General features: G+C 39.4%; 1 protein-coding gene across 1 annotated transcript in view; it reads left to right on the top strand.

Annotated features, from left to right (window-relative positions):
* Nucleotides 1-26,421, top strand: part of HACD3 (3-hydroxyacyl-CoA dehydratase 3) — a 39,166-nt gene that overhangs the window by 9,381 nt on the left and 3,364 nt on the right. Inside the window, exons 2-10 of the mRNA XM_030317904.2 lie at nucleotides 8,127-8,169; nucleotides 10,070-10,143; nucleotides 11,421-11,585; nucleotides 13,356-13,407; nucleotides 14,658-14,768; nucleotides 20,648-20,775; nucleotides 23,204-23,316; nucleotides 24,703-24,809; nucleotides 25,339-25,470. Of these exons, the coding sequence (XP_030173764.1) occupies nucleotides 8,127-8,169; nucleotides 10,070-10,143; nucleotides 11,421-11,585; nucleotides 13,356-13,407; nucleotides 14,658-14,768; nucleotides 20,648-20,775; nucleotides 23,204-23,316; nucleotides 24,703-24,809; nucleotides 25,339-25,470 (925 nt within the window). The remainder of the gene's footprint in view (nucleotides 1-8,126; nucleotides 8,170-10,069; nucleotides 10,144-11,420; nucleotides 11,586-13,355; nucleotides 13,408-14,657; nucleotides 14,769-20,647; nucleotides 20,776-23,203; nucleotides 23,317-24,702; nucleotides 24,810-25,338; nucleotides 25,471-26,421) is intronic.

The raw sequence follows: 26,421 nt of genomic DNA, 5'->3' as shown, positions 1-26,421 counted from the left end.
TGGGGAAGGCTGGGGGAAGGGGACAGGAGGTAGGCGTGGTTAAGCACCAGGGATCTGTAACTGTTCAGTATCTTGACTGTGATGGATAGAAGAACCTATACTTGTAGTAAAGTTATATAGAACTCACACACATACACACAAATGAATACCAGTTAAACAGGGAAACTAGGAAGAAGTTGAGTGGATTGTATCAATATCAATATCCTGATTGTGATATTATACAATATGTATAATTATGTATGTTATGTACAATATGTATACAATGTATAATTATGTAAAATATCATTGGGAGAAGCTGGGCAAAGAGTACAAAGGATCTCAGTGTTGTTTCTTATAACTGCATGTAGATTTACAATGATCTCAATAAAAATTTCAATTTAAAATAAAAGAGGGAAGGGAGAGAGAAAGGGGAAAAAAGCTCTTCCTTACACAAGAATGCCAGCTTAAAAAAAAAAATGAAGGAATGATTGAATTAGAAAATCGTTGTGGAGCCTCCAAATCAGGCAAGGATTAACAGTGGGTGACAGCTGGAGGAAAGAGTTAGAGAATAGGAGATGACAGTTAGATTACTTACTAATTGCAAAAGAAAAAGTACCTTTACAGTAGAGGGTTCTGGCAGTCCCCGTCTCTTAATCAAATGATCAAACTTAGTATCACCCATATGACAGTATTGGCCTCTTCTTATGATACCTTAAGAAGTATCCATGTCAAAAAAAAAAAAAAAAAAAGAAAACGAAAAAAAAGAAGTGCCTATATAACTTATGAAGTATTCTTGTCAAAAATGGTTAATATGAAGGAATGTACAGACAAATCCAGGACGTGATATATTTTCTAAGACAACTGGCATGGATTAAACATAACAAAAGTAGAAGTCTGTATTAGGTTAAGATAGACATTAAACAGTCAAATGGGATGTATGATCCTTGATTGGATTCTGGATTGTTTTTTTTTTTTAAAAGTATACATGTAGTAGTGGTTTAAAGGCACCCATATCAAGAGCTCAGTTGAGAAGTGGACTCTATTTTCTCTTCCTTTGAATCTGGACAGGTCCTGTGGCAGCTTAACTAGTAGAATGCTGCAGAATGATGCTGTAGTCAGTTCCAGACCTAACTTTTTTTTAAGAGAACTGCCAGCTTATGCTTTCTCTCTCTTAGAACACTTGCTATTGAGACATTCCTTGCCAGAACTCAGCAGCCCCACTGTAAGAAACCCAGATCACAGAGAGAGGTCACACACACAGGTACTCTGATCAGCAGCCCTAGCTGAACTCCCAGATGACAAGCAACATCAACTCTGAGCCATGTGAGTGGATGTTCAGCCCAGTATACTATATATAGGCCTAGCGAGCATCCCGGGGAGCCGTCCGTCTGAGCCCAGTCAACCTGCATAGTTTCACTTCAAGCCTCCAAGTTTTGCGTTACAGTAGAGAACTGAAACAAGTAAACGTTTTTTTTTTTCAGACAGTTGTTTGAATATAAACTGGTTGTTAGATGATACAGAATTTTTGTTCTTAGGTATGAGAAAATTGTGGTAAGTATGTAAGAGAACATCGTCCTTTTTAGAAGAAGCGTGCTCAAATGTTTAGGGGTGAAGCGTCACGATGTCTGCAACTCATTGTGAGATGATTCAGAAAAATCATGTAGTAGAAAAAGTAAGTGTGATTAAATACAAGCAATTGATGAATGGCATATGAGTATTCATTACACTCTTTTTTTTTCCCTCACTTTTTAAAGTGAACTTAAAAATTTCCAAAATAAAACATTGGGTTGAGATGCTTTTTGGCACGGATGCCCAACACCCACCTCTATGTTTGCTAATTCACTTAGAAGGATTCATGGGATTCAGCATATGGTTGTACTCCTGGCTAAGGTTTATGACAGTGAAAGGGTATATGATCAGCAAAGGATAAAAACACAGTGGAGCGTGGAGAAATCCACGCACAGGGCTCCTCATCCTCCTCTTTCCTGTGAGGTTGTATACTTGAGTTGCTCTTTTTCCCAGCAGTGAAAAATGCAGTGACTTTTATGTAATGTTTCTGTCCATGGAAGCCCCTTACAGGTGCAGCATCCATGTACCAAAATTCTAGACTCCCAGAAGGAAAGTTGGTGTTCACCATTAATCACATTGTAAGCACAATCTAGGCACAGTGAACCAACTGTTAGGTGATGGAGGAAAGCCAGGTTCCCAGATGCCAGCCAAGGGCTGATTTTGGAAACAGTCCCTTTTAAAGATAGCAGCCCCATGGTTGCTATGTAACTTTTTTGTGCATATATTAATCACACACGTGCAAAATGAAATACGAATGGTTTAAATGAGATCTAAATGTCTAAAGGCTTAGGTAGCAGATAGTTCCCTGAACTCTGTAGCTCTGTCAGAAATTATGAAAATGGGATGCGTTGATTTAACTTCAGTTCACTAGTTGTTGAGATAGTAGGAATTCAGAGATGAATAAGACACAGCCCCTGCCATCAAGGAGCTCAAGTCTAGAGGGGCCCATGCACCAATAAACAATAATTGCAGAACAGTGTGATAATTATTATAATGACAATAAAGACAAAGTAGTAAGGAAACTATTAATGTTGGAGGTGAGTAGGAGAGAAGAGGAATTAGTATTTGGCCTGGATTTTGAAAGATGAATAGTATTCAACAGATAAGGAAGCTTAGAAGGGCATTCTAGTCAGAGGAAGAAAAGCAACCGGAATATGAGTGCTTACTAGCTGCCAGACTGTGCATGTTACTGTTCAATTCTTGCAACAATTTTGTGAAAAAAGTGGTGTTACTGTTGTTTTAAAAATAATGATGGCTGCTGGGGTGCCTGGGTGGCTCAGTTGGTTAAGCGTCTGAGTCTTGAATTGGCTCAGGTCATGATCTCAGGTTCGTGAGTTTGAGCCCAGTGTTGGACTCTGTGTTGTCAGTGCGGAGCCCACTTAAGATCCTCTGTCTCCCTCTCTCTCTGCCCCTCCCCCACTCACGTACGTGCGTGCGCGCGCGCGCTCCTGCTCTAAATAAAGTTAAAAAAAAATAGTTGCTATGGATTTGAAAGTGAATGATAGAAATAAAAGTGGTGTAATTAGGATTTGAACTAAGGTCCACCTAACTTCAGAGTCACCTTTTACCCTTGTCCCTAACCACTCCTCTTTTCATAAGCAAAAGTACAATTCTTCTCTAGTGAAAGATGGGCTAGGTTGTGCAGATCCTGAGAACAACTAAAAATATTCAGTGAAAATCTTAAAATCATCAAAGAGTGAACAGGTTAGAAATTAAAGTGGGAATTCTGGTAAAGCCGAATATAGAAACTGCTTTGCTCTGAGAACATTTGCTCAACTGAGTACACTTGAACTTTGCCCGACAGAGTGCAGGGGACAGAATAAGACCAAAGCCCATCGAATATGCAATATGTAACAGGAAACCCTTCTTCGCACAAACTACTTCAGAGGACTATACTCTTAGGGTAGCGATGACCTAGAAGTAAGTCCATCCCATCCCCTCCTCCCCAGATGTCTTAGCACTGAGTAAAGTGGAGGAAAAGGTCCTTGAAGAGTTAAAATCATTAGTTGGCTCTTAAAAGATTATGTAGCTCAAATACACTGTACAGTTTTGGCGATCTAAAAATCCTCAAGTCATGAATTTAGTTTAAAGTGGTCTCAATTGGTAGAGCCCATAGGTGCCTGGCAGAAGCAAATGCAGATCCCTGTGGTATAGCGATGCTGATATCAGATAAGAATTTTAGACAAAATGTATTTTTAGAGACTGAATGGTCAGTTCATAATGATAGAGGTTTCAGTTCACCAGGAAGGCAAAACAGTATTATATGTAACTAACGTGGCTTCAGTATTATGTAAAGTAACAGAAGTACAAGGAGAAATAGACGTTTACAGTAGTGTTATTTCTCAGTAATTGATAGAATAACAAGGTAAAATTCAGTAAGGATATAGATTATGTGAGTAAATAGTTAACAGTAAACCCAGTAGACATATGTAGAACCCTGTGTCTAACAATTCTAGAACACACATTTAAGTACACTCAGAACATTTACACGATTTGATTGTATACTGCTTCCTAATGCAAGTCTCCACAAATTTGAGAGGGTTCAAATCACACAGAGAATATCCTCTGACCACAATGCAGTTGAGGTAGAAATTGATAATAAGATGACTAGAAAATCTCATGTATTTTGGAAATTAAATACTTCTTAGTAACCCACGTATCAAGAAAGAAACAGTAATGAATATTAGAAAATATGTTAGACTGAATGATAATGAAAATAATAATTCAAAGCTTGAGAGATGCAACAAAGTAGAGGTTGGCAGGAAATTTATATTCTTTTTTTAAAAAATTGTAGTTGACAGGGGCTTGGCTGAGTGTCTGACTCTTGATTTTAGCTCAGGTCATGATCTCATGGTTCGTAGAATCAGCCCTGCATCGGGCTCTGCACTGACAGCGCAGAGCCTGCTTGGGGTTCTCTCTCTCTCTGCCCTGTTCCCCCTCAAAATAAATACATAAACATTTAAAAAGTTCTTAAATCTTAGCAAAGTATTTTCTTTTTTCTTTTTTTTCTTTTTTTTTTGGATAAATACCCAGAAGAAGAGTCGCTGGATTATATGGTAGTCCTATTTTAATTTTTTGAGGAAACTCCATACTGTTTTCCATAGTGGCTGACCAATTTACATTCTCACCAACAGTACATGAGGGCTCCCTTTTTTCCACATCCTCACCAAGATTTTTTTTTTTTTCTTTTGGATAATAGCCATTCTGACAGGTGTGACGTGATAATCTCATTGTACTTTTGATTTGCATTTTCCTGATGATTAGCCATGTTTAGCATCTTTTCATGTGTCTGTTGGCTATCCGTATGTCTTCTTTGGAAAAATGTCTATTCATATCCTGGGCCCCTTTTTTTAATTGGGTTTTGTTTCTGTGTTGAGTTGTATATGAGTTCTTGATATATTTTGGATATTAATCCCTTATGGGATATATCGCTTACAGATGTTTTCTCCCATTCAGTAAGTTGCCTTTTTGTTTTGTTAATGGTTTCCTTCACTGTGCAAAAGCTTTCTGGGGTGATGTATTTGTTTGTTTTTGCTTTTGCTGTCCTTGCCTGAAGAGACAGATGTAAAAAGTATTTCAAAGATGAATGTCCAGGAATTTACTGCCTATGTTTTCTTTTAGAAGTTTTATTGTTTCAGGTCTTACATTTAAATCTTCAATCCATTTTGAGTTTATTTTTGTATACGGTATAAGAAAGTGGTCCAGTTTCATTCTTTTACATGTAGCTGTCCAGTTTTCCTGACACCATTGATTGAAGAGGCTGTCCTTTTCTCATTGCATATTCTTGCCTCCTTTGCCATAGATTAATTGACCATGGAAGCTTGGGTTTATTTCTGGGTTTTCTATTCTGTTCCATTGATCTGTGTCTATCTTTGTGCCAGTACTCTACTGTTTGGTTACTATAGCTTTGTAGTATAGTTTGAAATCAGGCAGCATGATGCCTCCTGCTTTCTTCTTCTTTCTCAAAATTGCTTTGGCTATTTGGGGTCTTTTTGTGGCTCTGTACAAATTTTAGGATTATTTATTCTAGTTCTGTGAAAAATGCCATTGGTATTTTGATAGGGATTGCATTTAGTCTGTAGATTGTTATTGGTAGTATGGGCATTTTAATAATATTAATTCTTCCAATCTATGAGCCTGGAATATCTTTCCATTTATTTACATCATCTTTCAATTTTTTTCACCTGTGTCTTACAGTTTTCAGAATCCAGGTCTTTTCCCTCCTTGGTTAAATTTATTCCTAGGTATTTTATTCTTTCTGATGCAAGTGTAAATGAAGTTGTTTTCTTAATTTCCATTTCTGATAGTCCATTATTAGTGTATAGAAATGCAGCAGATTTCTGTATATTGATTTTGTATCCTGCAACTTGATGGAATTCATTTATTAATTCTAGTGGTTTTTTGGCGGAGTCTTTAGAATTTTCTGTATTTATTAGCTTCATGTTATCTGCAAATAGTGACAATTTTACTTCTTTTTTTTAACCAATTTGGATGCCATTTATTTATTTATTTATTTAGTCTGATTTCCAGTACTATGTTAGATAAAAGTGGGGACAGTGGGTGTCCTTGTCTTCGTGATCTTAGAGAAAAGCTTTCAGCTTTTCATCATTGAGTATGACATTAGCTATGAGTTTGTCTTATATGGCCTTTTTTATGTTGAGGTGTATTCCCTCTGTACACTCTTTGTTGAGAGGTTTAATCATAAATGATGATAAATTATATCATTGTATTTATCATTGGGTGTTGGATTTTGTCAGATGCTTTTTTTATCTATTGACATGATCATGTATGTGGCTTTTATCCTTCATTCTGTTAATGTGGTGTATCATGTTGATTGATTTTAGTATAGGGAAACATCTTTGCATCCCTGGAATCAATCTCAATCATGGTGTATGATCCTTTTAATGTACTGTTGATTTAAGTTTGCTAATATTTTGTTGAAAATTTTTGTTTCTGTATTTATCAGAGATATTGGTCTGTAATTGTGTGTGTGTGTGTGTGTGTGTGTGTGTGTGTGTGTGTGTGTATAATCTCTTTTCTCTGGTTTTGGTATAATGGTAATGCTGGCCTCACAGAATAGGTTTGGAAGCGTTTCTCCTCTCCAAGTTTTTGGAATAGTTTCAGAAAGATAGGTATTAACTCTTCTTTAAATGTTTGGTATTTACCTGTGAAGCCATCTGGTCCTGGACTTTTGTTTGTTAGTAGTTTTTTGGCTGCCTATTCAATTTTATTCATTTTTCCTTCCAAGTGATTTAGAGTATAGGAAACATACCCAGTTTGGGCAAGAAGTGACCTCGGTAGGAAATTTACCTCCAGACATTCTAGAACTTTAGATTTAATGAGAACAGCTATATCAAAACCCTGTTTCCATTACTGAGGGACTATGTCCCTGGAAGTGTAGCCTCTTTTACTGAGGTTTCCTAACTGCCTCTTCCTGTGAAAGAGAAGATCATCTAGATTTTTAGCTCCTTTCCATGAGCATCTCAGCCTGAAGTCTGTACTCCCACTAGGGAGGTTCTTAACATAAAGCTCGGCCCAGTTGCTCGCCCCCACCCACCCCAGTCTTTGTTCTTTCCCTTTTCTTAACACTCTTGGCTGTGAATAGAGCCTGCAGGCTCCCACTCCCCATGAGTATACCCCCTCTCCAACCTTCTCTCTGTCTTGTCGGTTTCCTTCAATGCATGATGGAGCTCTCAGCACAGAGAACTGAGCCTACAGGGGAAAAATTAAATGAATTAGTTATGTCACTGGAAACACGCTGCTCCCTGATTATTAACTTTGAGCTGGGAGGTAGGAGGTGAGTAGTTTCTTATCCATTGATAAAAGAGTTTCACTTTAAGTTATGAAGTTAAAGGCACGTATCAACTTCTGGGAATAAGTGAACAATTTGGAGAATTTAATCTCTTCTAGTGTTGGTTTGGATGGGGGTTAAGAGCATGAGGAGCATGAGGTGAGGGCACTGTACATTTCAATTTGAACCAATCCCCTGTGACTGTCAGCCCTTCTCTCTACTTGTTGGAATTAATTGACTCTTCATGTTGCATTATAGGCCCCACCTTTGGTGAAACTTGCCCCAGCCATTCGATTCTTGAGCTTGCTCTCTTATTAGTGCCCATAATACTCACTGCTTTTTACTACTCTCTTGGTTTTGAGCATATGTTATTTGATACTATTTGATATCTTCTCACAGGAAATGACTCATCTGTTCCACTAGATTCTGTGCCTCCACAGCTCAGGGACTGAGTCTTGGAGATCTGCGTATTCCCTGGAAGCACCTCACGTAGCACCTTGTGCCATTTGCCATTAGCAGAACGAACTGACTCAGTATCTGATAGTTCTGCACAGTGAGAACAGTTTAGGGTTCTTCTTGCAGCAGCCTGCAATCTCAGATGGGTACAGATAGGCACGGAGAAATCCCGTACAGAGCTGTGAATAAACAACTAGATGTATTTTCTGGAGGAGGTGTAGGTAGGAGGTCAAGTCCCTAAGGGGGAAGGATGGAGGGAAGTAAGCCCGGTGTTAATTTCATTTTTCTCCTATTAAAATGCCCTTCTTGCATCCTTGGTCTCTTTTCACAGAATCCTGCCATCAGCATCACTGAAAATGTGCTGCATTTCAAAGGTCAGTATCCGGGCAAATGCTCCCCGCTTTCTACACAGCTACAGAGGCGTGGTGGTGGTTTCTTTTTCTTTTTGTCTGTTTGTTTTATTCACTTTCTATTGATGCTCACCTCTCTGCTGCTCTTGGGGTAAACTAGATCGTTTTGAAATACATGATTGAAAAAGTCAAAGAACTTATTTAAAGTCCCACTTTTCTCTTGGAGAGGCAGTAGATAGAGCAAGAAAGAATCCCGAGTTGGAAATCAGGAGATCTATCTTCTAGTCCTAATCCCGCTATCACCTTGGACAACTTACTGCCTTCTGTGGACCTATAAAATGAAGGCATTTGGTTATAATCTGTGTTTCTGAAACTTTAGGACCTAAGGACACCTGAAAATATGTCCTAAGGATCCTCCCAGGCCATAGGCCCCAGTTTGAGAAAACATGTTAAGAATTAAATATGGTCACTTTAAGTGATATTTGGCTCTATTGGAGCTGTGAACATGGCCACAAACACAGCTGCTAAACTTGTATGTCAGTAGTTGATTATAATGTAGTCATCTAGATGATCCAGACTATGATTTTTTTTTTAAAGATTATAATCAAAACAAAAAATAGAAATTTTCTGAATAGATTTTGCAGCTCCCTGATATGGTACACTCAAAGGCCAGTTTAAGAAACATGGCATTCTGGATGACACCTCGAGCCTTTGCTGCTCTGACAGTCTTTGTTTCTGTGAACTTGCCTCTGTCTCCTTTCTCCTTAGTTCGTCAGCAGATATGCTGCTGGGCCTGAGAGGGTAGGTCCAGATTCATTGTCACCCAATGGGATGGGATTCTCCCTGCTCTCTCTTTGTTCTAGTTCTTTGGAATGCCATTACTTAAGAGACTGGGGTTATGGGATATTGACGAGTTTCTGCTTTACTTGAGATTCCATCTACCTTGGTATATTTGCATGAAAGCACAGCCTGGCTTTCGTATCTGCTTTTCAAGATGAGAACACTTGTAGCAGCTCAGATTTTTGGGGTGTTATACATTTGAGAGAGGAAGTTAAGTGATGAAAGTGTATCTTGCCAGTTGGAGATTATGGACTGCTCAACCTTAAGGAATTTATGGTCCTAGAGAACAGTAGCCACCTGTATATAGCAGATATTAGGCAAGTTGTACTACATGTGGCCAGATGAGGAATGAGAATCCAGGAGGGAACCAAATGATAGACAAGTCAGAGAGTTAGAGAGGAAGGGATGTCTAGCAGTCATTGGCACCTAGGCACGGCACCTGCTTGATTTGGGGAAAGGAGCCATATCAAAGCACAGGAATGGTGTAATGGGCAACCCAGGGATTTTCATCCCAGATCCATTTATCCTCTCTTAGAAATGAGCCGAGGAAATTATATTTCTCTTTTTCATTCCTTTTGGGATGTGCTAAAGGAGAAGTGAGCGTCTCCTTTTTCTGTCATTGGTAGGGAGATGTTAGATTCAGAGCTTTCTCTGAGACAGTCCAGCACTTCTGTGTTCTCCACACAACTCTCCTTAACTGCAGTCAAGAGAATACGCCCACCCGATATTTCTCTGTTCTGAATTCAGCACCAAAGTAAATGTGAAAGTTAAATTTATATCTATGTGATACCTTTGGCTTTGCTTTCTGTATTGCTTTTCCTGCCTCTTATTTGTACTGAGTATTATCAAGGCCACGTTGGAAGATTCAGTAAATATTCTGGAACTGATCATTAGAAGGACATGTGGAGATAAAACTTTTGTCTGGGATTCAGCTTATCTACCTGTCGAGTAGTTCTGCTCACAAGCCCCTACTCATTTTGGAAGGACCCATTACTATTTGTATGCTTCTGAGAGAACTGCACCAAGCTTTTGGATGGCCTTGCTCTGCCTGTTCACATTGTAACCCACATTTCTTTCTTTTTAGCTCAGGGACATGGTGCCAAAGGAGACAATGTCTATGAATTTCACTTGGAGTTCTTAGACCCTGTGAAACCAGAGGTATGTTTTCTCTTTTCTCACTTCCCTTTCCATTTTAGGAAATAAATACTAGTAGTTTAGTAAAATAGGAGGGCAAGGGTTGTGGGGGGAAATAAGATGAAAACCAAAGGAGAATATGGTTCTTTTATTGGGAACTGAGCCCAGATTTTAGCTGCAAAGGAGTAGGAAAGTCAGAGAACCTGAGGTGATAAGCAGTGCAAACAAGTCTCTTCACTTCTTTGAGTTACAATTTCCTCGTGTGTGTTAAATGGATGATTGGACTAAATAATCTTTAGGGTCCTTTCCAGCTCTGATGTTCTGTGGTTTTCAGTGAAGACAGAGGGGTGTGGCGCTCACAGGGAGCAGAGTTACGTAAGCTAGGTAAAGCCCACGCCAGGGGCTTACTTTCATGTGACTTTGCCACAGGGGCAGTAGAAATCCGAAAAGGTGGAGGCAGCTGACCTTCAGAAAGAATGCTGGAAGTATAATTGAAGTTTCCTTTCTCTCAGAACTCGAGGAAGTTTTTCTGACAGGAAGAGAGAGAATCTCACAGATGGTGTATTGAAGTTTCTGGAATTACTCTCTTATCTCTGGGGGCCTGGGCATATTGATCTCTCTGTGCAGGAGGGGTCCATTGTTTTGGTTGTTTTAATAGCCAGCAATAGTGTAAGGGATAGAGAACCTGTCATAGGTCTTGCCTTGGAGGTAAGGAAGGAAGAGGCTATGTGGAGGAATAATGGACTGGAACAGCCTCTCAGAATTTGAGTTTTGTTGGGAAGATGCCCTAGGCTGGCCCTTGTGATAGAGTTGTCATTATCCACTAAGTATCCACTAAGTTCCAGTCTTGAGTAGACCTTTCTAAAAAACAAGGGCTCGCTAGGCCAGGGATTGTTGACCACTTGAATTCAGTCATCTTCATGGGAGAGAAATGTGGACAGTGAGGATGCACTGAGAGAGTGATTGGAAGTCATGCCTTGCATGATACAGGTCTGGCAGGAGGTTCGCCTGGTTTCCTCCAGGAAAACCGGAACTATATGCCTTTCTCACCCTGATTTCCTCTGAAGTCATTTGCTGGAGGAATCAAAGAAACAGAGCGCCATTCTTAGCAGTTCTTGGCTATCCTAGCCCTTGGTCCAGATGTTCTCCTTGCATCACGGCTTGTAGGAATGGAGGAGGAAGGGGAGTGAGCATATATTGTGAGCTTCTCTGGGTAGCTACACTGGCTTGGTGCACTTGTCGCAGGAGGAGTGAGGGATGGGAAGGCAAGGGCACTCTCACATTCTCACTTTCTCTTCTAGCCGGTTTACAAACTGACCCAAAGGCAGGTAAACATTACAGTACAGAAGAAAGTAAGTCACTGGTGGGAGAGACTCACCAAGCAGGAGAAGCGCCCACTGTTTTTGGCCCCCGACTTTGATCGCTGGCTGGACGAGTCTGATGCGGAAATGGAGCTCAGAGCCAAGGTCAGTAAGGACCTAGATCCTAGTAAAGATCTAGACAAATCATAAAGAACACAAGTTATTTGGGCTACCTCAGATACCTATTTGGTAGGTATCTTTATCTATCTGATAGAATAAAGACAAATTCAGTTAAAGACACAAATTCAGTTAAAGACCTGGAAACATGGTTTTATAGAAGTACTGGACATGTATTTTGTATTTTGTCTCTCAATTGGGGTGTGTCGAATGTTTTTCTTATGATTAGATGGGGTGATGGGTTTGGGGGGAGGAAGACCACAGAGGTTTAATTCTTACTGTGTCGTATCAAGGGCACATACTATCAGCATGACTTATCACTGTTGATATTGATCTTGGTCATCTGGCTGAGGTAACATTTGTCAGATTTCTCCACTGTAATGTTAATCCCCCACCTTTCTTTACTTTGTACTTTTTGTTTAAATTAAAAAAATATTTTTCAATGTTTATTTTCTTTTGAGAGAGACAGAGCGTGAGCAGGGGAGGGGCAGAGAGAGAGGGAGACACAGAATCTGAAGGAGGCTCCAGGCTCTGAGCTGCCCGGCTCAAACCCACAGACCGCGAGATCATGACCTGAGCCAATGTCGGACACTTAAACCGACTGAGCCACCCAGGCGCCCCTACTGTGCACTTTTTGGATGGAAGTCACTGTGCATAGCCCATGCCAAAGGAGTGAAGAGTGATGCTTTCCAACTTTAGGGTAGAGTGTCTACGTACTTTATTTGGAATTTTTCCACATGGGAGATTTATCTCCTCTTCATTTATTCAATAATTTGTTTATATCAGTATGGACTGATGAATATTTTATATTTGGGTTATAACCCAGTACTATATTATTTATTTTATTGTTTGTGTTGTTCCAGCTTTGGCTATTGGAAGCTTTTTTGGTTGACTCTTGTGTCCCTTTGACAAAGCTCCATCACTGTGGGGTGCTTTTTTTTTTTTTTTTTTTTTTTTTTTTTTTTTTTGACATTCTTAATTTCTAGCACTATAAGCTGCTCCAGGCTTATCTTGTATATTCCCTGCTCCAGCCCTAGAGTCAGCCATTCTTCAAGGAGCTCTGTTCTTTTTATTGAAGGATAATAGTGGAAACCAAGATCTGGGCTCTAGATATTGCTTCTAGGCCCTCTCAGGTAACAGAATGAGCAACTAACTATATGCGTGCATGCAAATCCTACCTATATTTATAAATATTTCTGTACGTATCTATCTATATATTGACCAGATGTGGGTTCTTACTGATGTTGGCGACATGATTTTAGCTTCTGGAAAAATTATACTAAAAATCTGGAAGTCTCAGAAACAACAACAACAACAACCAAAACTGCTGTCTGTTTACTGCCTTAAAATTCTGTCTGTGTCTCCCTCTCACTCTGCCCCTCCCCCGTTCATGCTCTGTCTCTCTCTGTCCCAAAAATAAATAAACATTGAAAATTCTGTTTAGTTCCTACGACCATGACACATCTTCTGGGTGTCTTTTCCAGCTCCATGATTCTAAGACTATCCACTTTGTAGTTTGGAAGCCAGCTGATTGGTTTAATTCTGTGAGCATTGGAAGGGCATTCTATGATGCTAGCACTACCTAGTAGGAGGAGTCAGGCTTTCTGGCACCATTAGCTAGGCCGTTTGCCCCAGTGAAATATGAACACAATTGGAGGAAGTGGCTTTGAGGGAGTCAGATCACTTATCCTGCATGTGGACTTTTGCAAGCATCTGGGAATCCTAACCTGTGTTCTTGGAAATGTGTCCAAATTCTAGGAAGAAGAACGCCTAAATAAACTAAGAATTGAAAGCCAAGGCTCCCCTGAAAGTAAGTTGCTCCCACGGCCGTGGGAGTTACCAGTTAACTAATGATAGAGATGGGGGTATGGAGGGGTGCGAACAACTGAGCCACCTAGGTGCTCCCTGATGAAATGAATTCTTTAGGATGGGGAAGTATAATACATTTTTGTAGTTTTGAAGAAAAAAGTGTAGTTACATGTTGCGAAAAGTCTGACTCTTTTGGCTTCTCAGGACTGGGTTGCGTTTAATTGAGCACACTATTTAGTGTGATTATTTGAGCATCAGCCAAGGGTTATATGCAGAATATCTGTAGCCTAGGAATAAATATGTAGCAGGAAAATTTGAACTCCATAGCTCTTCTCTTGAGAACTGTCCCATTTCCTGTGTCCTACCCCTTTGACTCAACCGTGACTCTAAGCTCCTTACTCCTTCCTTAACTCTCTAATTGGCTGTGTCTTCATGAGCCTTAGGCTGCAGACAAAATTAATGTTCCTTATCCTCCTGCATCTCAGTCTGTAATTTTCCTTCTTTGGTTATATCCTCATCCTACCCATCTTCCAAAGCCCAGAGCAGGCATCGTCTCATCTATGCAGACTGCCTGATTCTGACTTCCCCAGCCTAATGTCATTTTCTCACCTCGAAATTGTCACAAGACATTACCTATTACTCTCTATTTTGTATTACAGCTTTCAGATTATAAGTTCTTTGAGGGCAACATCAAGTCTTAACATCTTTGAATCCCAGTAGTGCCCCTCAGTACCTTGCATGTTGGAGGTGTTCAGTTAATACTTGGTTGAATGAATATATGATCAAATGTCAGAATTCTTTTTTTCATTGTGTTCCTATTTCTTTGAGCTACTTTGACCTGCATGGCCTTAAAAAAATTCCAGGAAGAAGAAACTATAGATAATATAAAAATGGTAAGAGCAGGAGCTGAGTATAGCTTTATTTACCTTCTTTAATGCCCTCTAAGGTGGTCATTCTTTGCTAGAAGTAATTTGTCTTTATTCTCCTTGGACTTATGTCTGTGTACTTACCCTTCAAGGCTATGAGGGGAAAGACTGCTAAAAACATACCTTGGAGTGCACTGTTCATAATTTTACCCATTTCTCTGTGGGACTAGGAGCCCAGGCTGGCACAGATCTGGGCCAGATATCTTTTTGGGAGCTTAGGGCACCCAGTGGGAAAGTGGGGAGAGGTCACCCAGGTATGCCCCCCATACTCCCTCCTGCTGCACCTACCCCTTGTAACAGTTTACTGTCTTGTTTTGCTTTTCAGCTCTTACAAGCTTGAAGAAAGGATACCTGTTCATGTATAATCTTGTGCAGTTCTTGGGATTCTCCTGGATCTTTGTCAACATGACTGTGAGGTTCTTTATTTTGGGAAAAGGCAAGCACAAAATTTCAACATTAGTTTTCTGTTTTCAGTAGTTTGACCTACTACTCACCAAAGGTACTAATAATACCCTGCCTCTGGTGTTAATAATAACCCCCCATGTTTGTGTAGCACACATGCCTTCCATTCTACTTTCATGTCTCTTATTTCCCTTGACCTTGTGAAACAGGCAGACTGGAGATTGTGTGCACAAGTAGACTGGAGATTGTGTGCACTTAACATGTGCAGAAAGAGGCTTAGAAATGGTCCCCATTCACACAGCTGGCCGGAGGCACATCTTGGGCTAGCATTCCTTTCTCTGTTCACTATATGACAGTTCATTTATAACCAAATAGACTTATGTGGTAATTTCAGTGACAAAGTTATGCAAGTCCTATTCCAAAATTGAATGAAAGGACTATCATAAAGATGTTAGTTCTTGATGAATTAATTTATATGTTTAACAGAATTCTGGCAAAAGTAAAGACAATGGAAAGTTTTTGAGAATGTGACCTAAAGTATTCTAAAATTATATTATGAACAATAAATAGGTAATAAAATTTGGAGGAAGAAAGGATAATGGGAGAGTACTTTCTCTGCCTGACAGGAGAGAATAATTAACATAGCAATTATTAAAAAATAAAATGATCAGTAGAGCAGATTAGGTGGTCCAGAAATAGCTCTTACATTATAATATATGTATGTATGTATATGTACACACACACATACACACATATATATAAATTATATAAATATTATAAAAAAAGAGATAATGAATCAATGGAAGGGGAAATATTACCCAATACTTTTTTACTGGATGGGAATTCTAATAATATTTCCAGGGACAATTGGTTAGGTTTGGATACATGAGGCAGGCAAGGAATCTCTTTGACTCTTTTCCTTACATTGTATACAAAAATAAATTTCCCCAAAGGATTTAAGAGTCATGTATCAAAATTTTAAAACATAACAGAAGATATAAGTTAATGTTTATAACCGTCTCATGTGGAAGGTTAGTACTTTCCAAGGTTAAAAGTGTTAGCGGAAATCATGAAGAATAAGGTCAATATATTTGACTAAGTAAAATACCTAAATTCCTGTGTATCTAAAAATACCCCAGCTAAAACAACACTAAAGATTAAAAGCCTATTGAGGCTAGTAGCATGGGGATGAAGGGTTGGTGGAAAATTGCAACAAATACCTGCAAGGGTTGATTACCTATAAGGAATATGTTACAGATTGATCCAAAAACGTGACAACTTCATCCAATAGATAAATAAACAGAAGTCATGTGCAGGCAGTTCATAAAAGGAAGTAAAGCCAATTTAATGTACAGAAAATGTTTAACTCAATAATGATGAAGGAAATAAAAATAAGATTTTTATCAGTTTTTCAAAGTTAAAAAAGATACCTAATTCAAGAGGACATTTGCTAAAATACACAGTAGTGGCTACTGGGAGGGTACATAAATATGACTGTCTTGGAAAATCATTCGGCAAAGCACATCAGGAACCTTAACTGTTCATATCCTTAACCCTGGTTATTTCACTTCTCGGAATATGTTCTAAAGAAGTCATTGAAACTACAAAAACAGCTTTTTCAAAAAGATCTACATTATGGCATTACTTTTATTAGTGACAAATTAGAAACTACCTAGATGTCCATCAACGAGGGATTACTTTAGAATACTTACTCGGTGGAATGATGAGAAGCAGATATAAAATATTCAAGGAGTTTGTAGTGACATGGAGAAATATGATAGGCTAAGAAAGTAATATATAAAGTTGTTCTTCCAGCTTCATCACATCTGCATAAAAAGCGGAAACAACTGAGCCAATACATGCAAAAAGATCGGAAGGAAATGTACCATTTCAGATGGTTTGGATGTGGATAATTTAGACATTTTCCCTTATTTTATAAAATAAAAATGAGGAAAAATATAAGTATAATGGAATATATAAACTGTTTTAAAAGAGGAAAAAAAAATCCTATAGTCTGTTTAATTTTCAGTCCTAAATTTTCCAATCTGAGGTTGGTAGTACGTGAACTGCAGTTAGCTCGAGTCATTTGAAAGAAGCGCATGTTGTTTTTCCAGCCTTCTCAACACCTTAGAATTCTGCAAAGCACAGTGGCAGGAAAAACTTCCCAGCTGCCTAGTGTCTTACAGTCCCAAGTGATCAGAGGTCTACAGATGAGTTACTTAAAAAAAAGAAGGCAAGTCTCAGACCTGTAGTTTTTATTTCTCTGGGTTTATCACAAGGTCCACGGAATGAACAGGGACATGCAAATACATAAATAATTTAACATAGTTAGATGGATTCTCCACGTTCCCGTGCAAGCCTGCTGGCCATCAAGTGATCTAGTCCAGAAGCTCCTAAGTTATTTGGGTCATGTGTTTAAGCTGCTTGGATTTGTAATTTCTATTTTGGCGCTCAACCCCTTCCTAACCCCCTTCTGGAATGGAGCTGCTGGTTTAATTCTTCCCTTATCAGCCCTCAAAAACGTAGTAAGGACTTGGGGCCTGGCACTCAATTTGCCCTTAACACTTTTCTCCTTTTGAACAAAGGGTGTTGGGAAATAGCAAATACCACACATATACTTAAGCACGTATTTCCCAAACTTCTTATGCTAAGGAAACAGAAGCAAATTCTTGGGCTTATGTAGAAACCCTTGTTTGAGCTTATCTAGCTCCCTGTTAAGGAATGCTTTTTTTTTTTTTTTTAATGTTTATTCATTTTTGTGAGAGAGAGAGAGAGAGGAAGACACAGAATCCAAAGCAGACTCCAGGCTGTGAGCTGTCAGCACAGAACCCGACACGGGGCTTGAACCCACAAATGGCAAGATCGTGACCTGAGCCAAAGTCAGATGCTTAACTGACTGAGCCACCCAGGCACCCCAAAGGAATACTTTTTTTTCTTAGTAAAATTAATTTTTTCTAGCTATAAAAGGGTGTTATAGAAAAATCAGAAAATAAAGACTTAAGACATTCTCCTATAATCCCATCTATGACAGCAACAGATTCTTGGCATCCTGATGTATATTTTTCCAACCCACAAAATTTCCTTAGGAGCAATTCCTGATATGGAATTGCAAGATCAATGGCAAATTGTTTTTAAGGATTTTCACATATACTGTGCAGATAGAGTATACTATATTATACTACCACTATTTAAATCTGTATCTCATTAACAGATGAGTGCCTTTTGCTACTTAAAACTTTTTTTTTTTTTAAATCATCAAAGTAAGTGTGCTGATTGAAGCAAATTTGGAAGGTGAGGGAAACCAGGTGGAGGTGTGGGGGAAAAGAAAGGAAGGTGAATAAGCCATTGTCCATCACTTTAATATATCCATACATTTCCTTTTAGTTGTTGTTCTCCTACAGTTAAAAATTTTAGGGCACCTGGGTGGCTCAGTCCGTTGGTTGGGCTGCCAACACTTAATTGTGGCTCAGGTCATGATCTCCCAGTTTGTGGGATCAAGTCCCGTGTCAGGCTCCTTGCTGACAGCGCAGAGCCTGCTCGGGATTCTTTCTCTCCCTTTCTCTGCCCCTCCTCCACTCACGCGTGTCCACGTGCACACACTCTCTCTCTCAAAATAAATAAACTTTAAAAAGTTATAATCATACTGTGTACACAAATTTCTGTCTTGTTTTAAAAATAAAATTATAAATGGGGCGCCGGGGTGGCTCAGCTAGTTAAGCGTCGGACTTCAGCTCAGGTCATGATCTCACCGTCTGTGGGTTCAAGCTCTGCATCAGGCTCTGTGCTGACAGCTCAGAGCCTGGAGCCTGCTTCAGATTGTGTCTCCCTCGCTCTCTGCCCCTCCCCCGCTTGCTCTTTGTCTCAAAAATAAGTAAAACATTAAAAAAATTTTTTAAATAAAAAATTAGAACCATTTTAATGTTATTAATATTCTTTGTAACTATCATTTTAGAAGCCAGATTTCTAGTCCTGAATTGAAACAGGGATGAATTTCCTATAAAATCAGAGCAAAGCCACAAGATCTGATTTTTGCTCACCATATGCCAAATCTTTAAAAAAAAATTTTTTTTAATGCTTATTTATTTTTGAGAGAAAGAGACAGAGCACGAGTGGGGGGTGGGGTGGAGAGAGGGAGACACACAATCCAAAGCAGGCTCCAGGCTCCAAACTGTCAGCACAGAGCTTGATGTGGGGCTTGAACCCACAGATGGTGAGATCATGACCTGAGCCAAAGTCTGATACAGGCAACCCCACCATATATACCAAATCTTAAGTCACAGCTTTCTGCTTCAACATGGGAGGTTCTCATGTTTCAAAGATTTGTCCAGGAGAAATGCCACCTTAAAGGGAATTCTCTTTAAATGGACACCCGAATTTCACTGTGATTTGATTGGGATTTTGTCTTGGAAACAGGGAGATTTAAAATTAGAATAAAATTTTTATCTTATATATAGCAAAATTCACACTGTAATTTTGCATTAATTCTTCAAAGAAAAGAATTAGTCAAATTTTGAACTAAATTACTAGTGGAATTTTTCTGGCAAAATTACGTAATAACACCGTATATACCATTCTTCATTTTACATTTGACTTTGTAGTAGGATTGTAAAGTGGATCATTTTTGCAAAAATAGTAGATGGTTTAAGTTTTTGGAAGGGCCTCTTTTATTTAAGTAATATTTAAACCATATTCTTTCGAGGATCCTACAAGGGTCATCTTTGGCACCTGGCCTACCTGTGCCAGATCCTTGGAGGCGCTACTTGTATTTAATAGGCAGGAAGCCATGGGGCGCCTGAGGGGCTCGGTCAGTTTAGCTTCTGAGTTCGGCTCAGGTCATGATCTCACAGCTTGTGGGTTTGCGTCGGGCTCTGTGCTGACAGCTCAGAGCCTGGAGCCTGCTTCGGATTCTGTGTCTCTCTCCCTTTCTGCCCCTCCCCTGCTTGCACTCTGTCTCTAAATAAATAAATAAATAAACAAACAAACAAACATAAAATTTGTTTTTTAAAAGATAGGCAGGGAGCCAAAAATCCTAATGAACTCCTAAGGCCAAAGAATTGTCCTGCCCAAATTGTCAGCAGTACCCTGGTTGAGTAGCACGCAAAGAGGAATGTGGGGAGGCAGGAGGTCAAGTGAGGATCAATATGAAAAGTAAAGGATTTTATATTATGGTCCACTCAGAACTGATACCACATTGGCTGATGTCATATAGGCAATAACTGTCACTTTAAATATTACATACTATTCCATGAAGTAGATAAACTGTAGTTTACTCAAACTTTCCATACGCTTAGGCATTTAGACTCTGCACTTTAATGCACTTAGAAATGTTTCAGAGAGCAGCCTTATTCCTAAAAAGCTTTTGGTTTTTTCATTTTAGATTTTTTAGTTAGGATAGATTCTTAGAGTAAGAATTATAGGGACGAAATAGACATAAATAAGGTTTTTGAAAGTTAATTTTATTTAGTATTTTTACACATCTGCGTTTGTTTATGATTGTACACTTTTGAGGTTTTTAAGAGGCTAGATTGCATTCAATATATGTGACATAATTTTAGCTTTAAATCCAATGCGATAATGGATCTGAAAAGACTTAGCCACTGTTCCTGATACATAAGACTTTTCAGCTTATAATAACTGAATGAAGTATAGGTATACTTTTTTTCTTGCCTTTTAAAATGAGAAGGACATACAGGGTTTATGTGTTTTAACTCTCTGCTAACCAGTAGAGTTTACGATTTATGACTCCACAGGCCTTTTCCCCGCCAGCTTTGTTTGGATACTAAGCTTGAATCTGAGGGGCTGTTTATTTTACTTTTCCTTAAATTCCTTTCTTTTAAGGAGGTATCTAGTTTGAGAAATAATTCTGTTGGAATTTGCCATTTGATTTACCCTTAATGTATATTTGTCCCATAGAGTCTTTCTATGACACGTTCCACACCTTGGCCGACATGATGTATTTCTGCCAGATGCTGTCAGTTGTGGAAACTATCAATGCAGCAATTGGAGTCATTAAGTCACCAGTGATACCTTGTCTTATCCAGGTATTGAGTAATTGACTTCTAGGGTGGGGAATGAAAGATTTCAGAATTTAGTAGGTACACCACAATTTGCTGAGAAGTCTCAGTTAGTAAAAATCTCTTTACACAGGAATAGCATTGTTTTTATCTGAAAAAAGAGGAAAATTCAAAGCCACAGGGATAATTTCCAAAGTAGACTTTTGCCATTTCAGATCTGTGTTTTTTTTTTGTTTGCTTGTTTATAATATCTTCATGAAATTACAAAGTGATAAAAAGGGCTTTAAAACTAGCAAAACTTGACTTTCAAGCAGGAGCAGAAAGACCTCACCCACAGTCTTCTCAGGTAGAGACATGCTTAGTCTCCTCCCATCTTGGGTAGGTGAAGGCAGTGTGATCCTAGGAGATCTTTTCACTTTGGACTTTCTTCCATATATGAAGGTAACATTTTTGATTTGTGTGGGGATTCTCCCCCTCACCATACATCTGTGTTATTTCCTAACATTTGGAAGATTGCTATCAGGAATAGGAGTCTTTTAATTTCCTTGCCCTATTACCTACCTATGTGATTGTATACTATCAAATATAGTATTTGACCTGGAGTCAGGGGGAACCAGGTGATGGTTGGTTAGTCTCTTCCAGAGTACTGTTGTTTGTTTTTCTGTTTTTTTTTTAATTTTTTTAATTTTTTATCCATTTTTGAGAGAGACAGAGCAAGAGAGAGGGAGAGGCAGGCAGAGAGAGAGACACAGAATCCAAAGCAGGCTCCAGGCTCTGAGTTGTTAGCACAGAGCCCGACACAGGGCTCGAACTCACAAACCTCGAGATCATGACCTGAGCAAACTTGACCACTTAACCAACAGAGCCACCCAGGCATCCCTGGAGTACTGTTTTTATAGTTCTATTCTTTTATGGTACACCTGCTCCAGCATTCTGATAGTATCCATTGCATGGTAAAGTGTGTTAATGCAGTGGACTTATTATTTCTAGGTTTTCTGTTCTCAGAGAGAGGCTGTTTTGTTCAGTCTAAAAAATAAAAGAGGATACAAAGTGACCCACTAATATGGAATAATATTTTTTGTACATCAAGGACTACTGCAATAAGAATGAGGATAGCAACGGGGCGCCTGGGTGGCGCAGTCGGTTAAGCGTCCGACTTCGGCCAGGTCACGATCTCGCGGTCCGTGAGTTCGAGCCCCGCGTCGGGCTCTGGGCTGATGGCTCAGAGCCTGGAGCCTGTTTCCGATTCTGTGTCTCCCTCTCTTTCTGCCCCTCCCCCGTTCATGCTCTGTCTCTCTCTGTCCCAAAAATAAATAAACGTTGAAAAAAAAAATTAAAAAAAAAAAAAAAAAAAAAAGAGGATAGCATTTCTAGGGCAAGATGGAAGGGACAGATTGAGTTATTGTCATAACGCATGGCCCCAGGGAGTGCCAGTCACATAGAATGCAGTGTGAGTAAAACCTCCTGGAGTCGGACAGTGCCATGCGCACTAGCACGGACGAATCTCGGAAACAAAACATGGAGTAAGAAGTCACAGAATAATACATTCTGTTTCTTTTCTTTTTTTTTTTTTTAATTTTTTTTTTCCAACATTTTTATTTATTTTTGGGACAGAGAGAGACAGAGCATGAATGGGGAGGGGCAGGGAGAGATGGAGACACAGAATCGGAAACAGGCTCCAGGCTCCGAGCCATCCGCCCAGAGCCTGACGCGGGGCTCGAACTCACGGACCGCGAGATCGTGACCTGGCTGAAGTCGGACGCTTAACCGACTGCGCCACCCAGGCGCCCCAATACATTCTGTTTCTTAAAGTTTAAAAACAGGCAAAGTGAAACGGTGTACTGTTTAGAAATATGTACATAACTAGTAAACCTCTAGAGAGACAAGATAGTAGTTACTTATGAGGGGCTGCCACACTGGTGATGTTCTAAAAAATTTTTTTTTCTTTAATGTTTATTATTTGAGAAGAGACAGAGAGCAAGCAGGGGAGGGGCAGAGAGAGAGGGAGACACAGAATCGGAAGCAGGCTCCAAGCTCCGAGCTGTCAGCACAGAGCCCGACATGGGGCTCGAACCCACAGACCGCAAGATCATGACCTGAAGTGAAGTCGGCTGCCTAACCAACTGAGCCACCCAGGCGCCCCCACAATGGTGATGTTCTTGTTCTTGGGTTACACAGACACGGATGTCCATTTGGCAGTAGTCTTTTAAACCGTGTTTGAACTATTCGTAATGATACGTATTTACACACATGCACACAGTCTATTCAGAAAGACTGATTTGGATACTTAACTTGTTCCAAAGCTGGAACAGAGAATTAAACTAGCTGAGCTCAGTCTTTTCCTGGAGGAAAAGAGCCCCTGAATTTAGTGGGGCTCGGTTTTAGATGACACTTTTACATAGTTTTTGTAGAATATATTTTTAAACTTTTTTTCTCTTCTGGGTTCTTTTAATAGCTTCTTGGAAGAAATTTCATTTTGTTTATCATCTTTGGCACCATGGAAGAAATGCAAAACAAAGCTGTGGTTTTCTTTGTGTTTTATACATGGAGCGCAGTTGAAATCTTCAGGTGGGTAGAAATGCCAGCATGGTTGTTTGAATGCTTCTCCTTTCTCTGGAACAGCTCTCTTCTGGAGGGAGTTGTTTTATTCCGAGTCTCATTTGGTTTGAAATTAAGGTTCTACATATGTGGAGAGTTCTAGCTGAATCTGTGAGCTCTGCAAAGGAGACACACAGTGTTTTTTTTTTAAAGCAATCATAATACCAGTGTAGGCACTGGAGAACAGAGGGAGGAGAGATCTGGAGAAATGAAAGACCTGTGTTACCCTTCTTGCTGTCTTGTTGGAAAGAGAGGACTCATCCACATGGAAATATTTTTGAAAAAGCTGAAAAAACACGGGGTTGAAGGAGTAGTCAGGCTGGATGGAAACAGTGAATACCAGCCTTCTAGAAGGAATGATAGAAATCTTTTACTACAAGATTACTGAAACTTGAATCAGCCTTATATGATTCTTCCATTCTCAATTGTCATAGAAGAAAATATCTTTAAAAAATATATCCATTAATAGTAGAGGGGTTCTTATCTGCCAGACCATACCTATTCCATTTCTTTTTCAGTCAGGTGGAGAAAGGATTTTGCACATTGACTCCTGAGCTCTAGTATTTTGCAAACTTAATAGTTGAGAGGGAGAAGTAGTTAGCAATCCTAGATTTATCTTAACAGTGGTCTGGTCCCATAGTATCCCGTATACCCTCTTAAATCTGCTAATACAAATGTGAAAGAGATTATAGGTACTTAATATTAACTCTGTTAAAAATTCTTTTATCTCTTATCAAAAAAAATTTTTTTTAATGCTTATTTTTTGAGAGAGACAGAGTGCAAGCTGGGGAGGGGCAGAGAGAGAGAGAGAGACACGGAACCTGAAGCAGGCTCCAGACTCTGAGCTGCCAGCACAGAGTCTGATTCGGGGCTCAAACTCACGAACCATGAGATCATGACCCAAGTTGAAGTCGGCTGCTTAACTGGCTGAGCCACCCGGGTGCCCCTTGTGTTTTCAATAGAGTGTCTGATTCTAGATTAGGGGTCTTTTGTATACTGAAATTTTGATGACATTCGTTGATCCAGGGATAAATTGTCACGGTGTTTGTCTTTACCTCTTGGAACTTAGAACTAGGAACGAAGCCAAAGAGCTTCTGAGCATTCACTCCATATACTGAACTATTCCAAAGAAGGTTGTCTTAGGACCTAAACTTAGTCTGCCATCAGAGTTCACATCCACTGAAAATTGGAGGAGGGGTGTGATGGGAGTTTGTGGGTAGAGAGCCCAGGATTAGAATTCTGTTCTGAAGAAGCCATGTGTGGCTAATTGTGAAATGATTCTTCTTGAATGATGTTCTAGGGTTGCATTCAGGACCTGAAGTGGCTTTTCACATCTGAATTCCTTATTTTCAATAGGTACCCCTTCTACATGCTTTCCTGCATTGACATGGATTGGAAGGTGCTCACATGGCTTCGTTACACTGTGTGGATACCCTTGTATCCTCTGGGATGTTTGGCAGAAGGTACTTTCAAGAACACTAGGTTTTATAAGCTTAGTTCTAAAGATAGCTAAGCTAAAAGATAGCTAAACTTTCTTTCTTCCTGTGCCAGCCTTAGTCTGATATATGGGTGTTAGACTTTTTAAGAATTTCTTTCTCGTGGCTTCCTTCCATAGTACTCATGGTACCCAGACTGTTTCAGGGAAGTAGCTCGTTTTTGTAAAGTTTGGAAGCTGGGTGTTCATGTATTGTATGCTTCCTATTTATACGGTATTTAAAATTTTCCAAAGCAGGTTCTTAGCGACAACTTCATTTTATCCAACACACACCTAGTGGGTGGGTCAAGTAGGGCTTTTTCTCTCCATTTTAGAGAAGACTGAATCTCAGTGCTATCAAAATGACTGTTCTTCATTCATCTTCCTTTTGTCAGCGTGGAGGGTTATCACATGAAAACTAGGGGGGTGGGGAATGGAAGAGGCACGAGCCCTCTGTATTAAGGAGGCTAGATGGGACTGTATTTCATTTGTTTCTGACAAGTTATTTCTGCTCTCAGCTGTCTCAGTGATCCAGTCCATTCCAGTATTCAATGAAACAGGAAGATTCAGTTTCACATTGCCATATCCAGTGAAAATCAAAGTTAGATTTTCCTTTTTTCTTCAGATTTATCTCATAATATTATTTTTAGGTAAGTATTGGCTCTGTAATAGACTTTTTCCAGTCACTTCTTAGAGAGTAGAATTAAATGATTCAAAGTTTTCCAAGTCCTTATTAGGGATTTTCTTTCCAGAAGAGTAGTGTAGAGTTAGAAAAACATTACTTGTATAAAACGGACCCACAAGAATATGCTACGTGTATCTTCCAAATCTCCAGTGGTTATCTTCTTGGTCATTGGGAGTTCACCATATTTCATGTTTAAAACAATGTAAGAAACTCTTTTAAGAAGCTCATTTTAATAATTTCACTGACACATTCCTTATCTAGAGTTCACAGAGGTGGTAATACCACTGGCAGCAAGGAAGGAAGAAGGCAGTAAAGGCTTCTGAGCAGCCAAGAGATGTCATAAAGCCTTCTACTTAACAATAGGAAAGCTCCCTTAGCCCCCACCCTGTTCCTTATGTAAAACCTGCTTATATATTAATTTACTTTTATATAAAATCATAAATTCTTGCCTTAATTCATAAAAACTAAGAATTAAAAGAAGCAAACCTAATTATTGAAAATAGGAGAAATTTAAAAGTCTTCCTAACTGTAAGGACTGTTTACTTTAGATAAAGTTCTAATGCATTTTAATCTATATATTTCTGTTTTAGTTCTCAAAAATCTTAAGGTGGCCCTAAATAAGTATGGCTGTCTGCTCTTCTAGCAACAGGATATGAGAGCGGATACTATGTTAGTTATCTATTGCTGTGTAACAAATTACCCCAAAACTTAGTTGCTTAAGACAGCAAATGTTTGTTATCTCACAATGTTTCTGAGGGTCAGAAAGCAGACTAGCTGGGTGGCTCAGGGTCCCTCCTGAGGGTTCAGTCAGTCTGTCAGCCCAGTGGAGACTGCAGTTTCTGCAGACTTGACTGGGGCTGGAGGATCTGCTCCAAGCTCACACATGTAGCTGTAGACAGGAGGCTTCAGTTTCTTG

The sequence above is a fragment of the Lynx canadensis genome, chromosome B3, assembly GCF_007474595.2.
Source record: "Lynx canadensis isolate LIC74 chromosome B3, mLynCan4.pri.v2, whole genome shotgun sequence".
In the NCBI taxonomy this organism is placed as follows: Eukaryota; Metazoa; Chordata; class Mammalia; order Carnivora; family Felidae; genus Lynx; species Lynx canadensis.
Note: the sequence above shows the minus strand (reverse complement) of the source record. Positions and strands in the feature narration are given on the sequence as shown.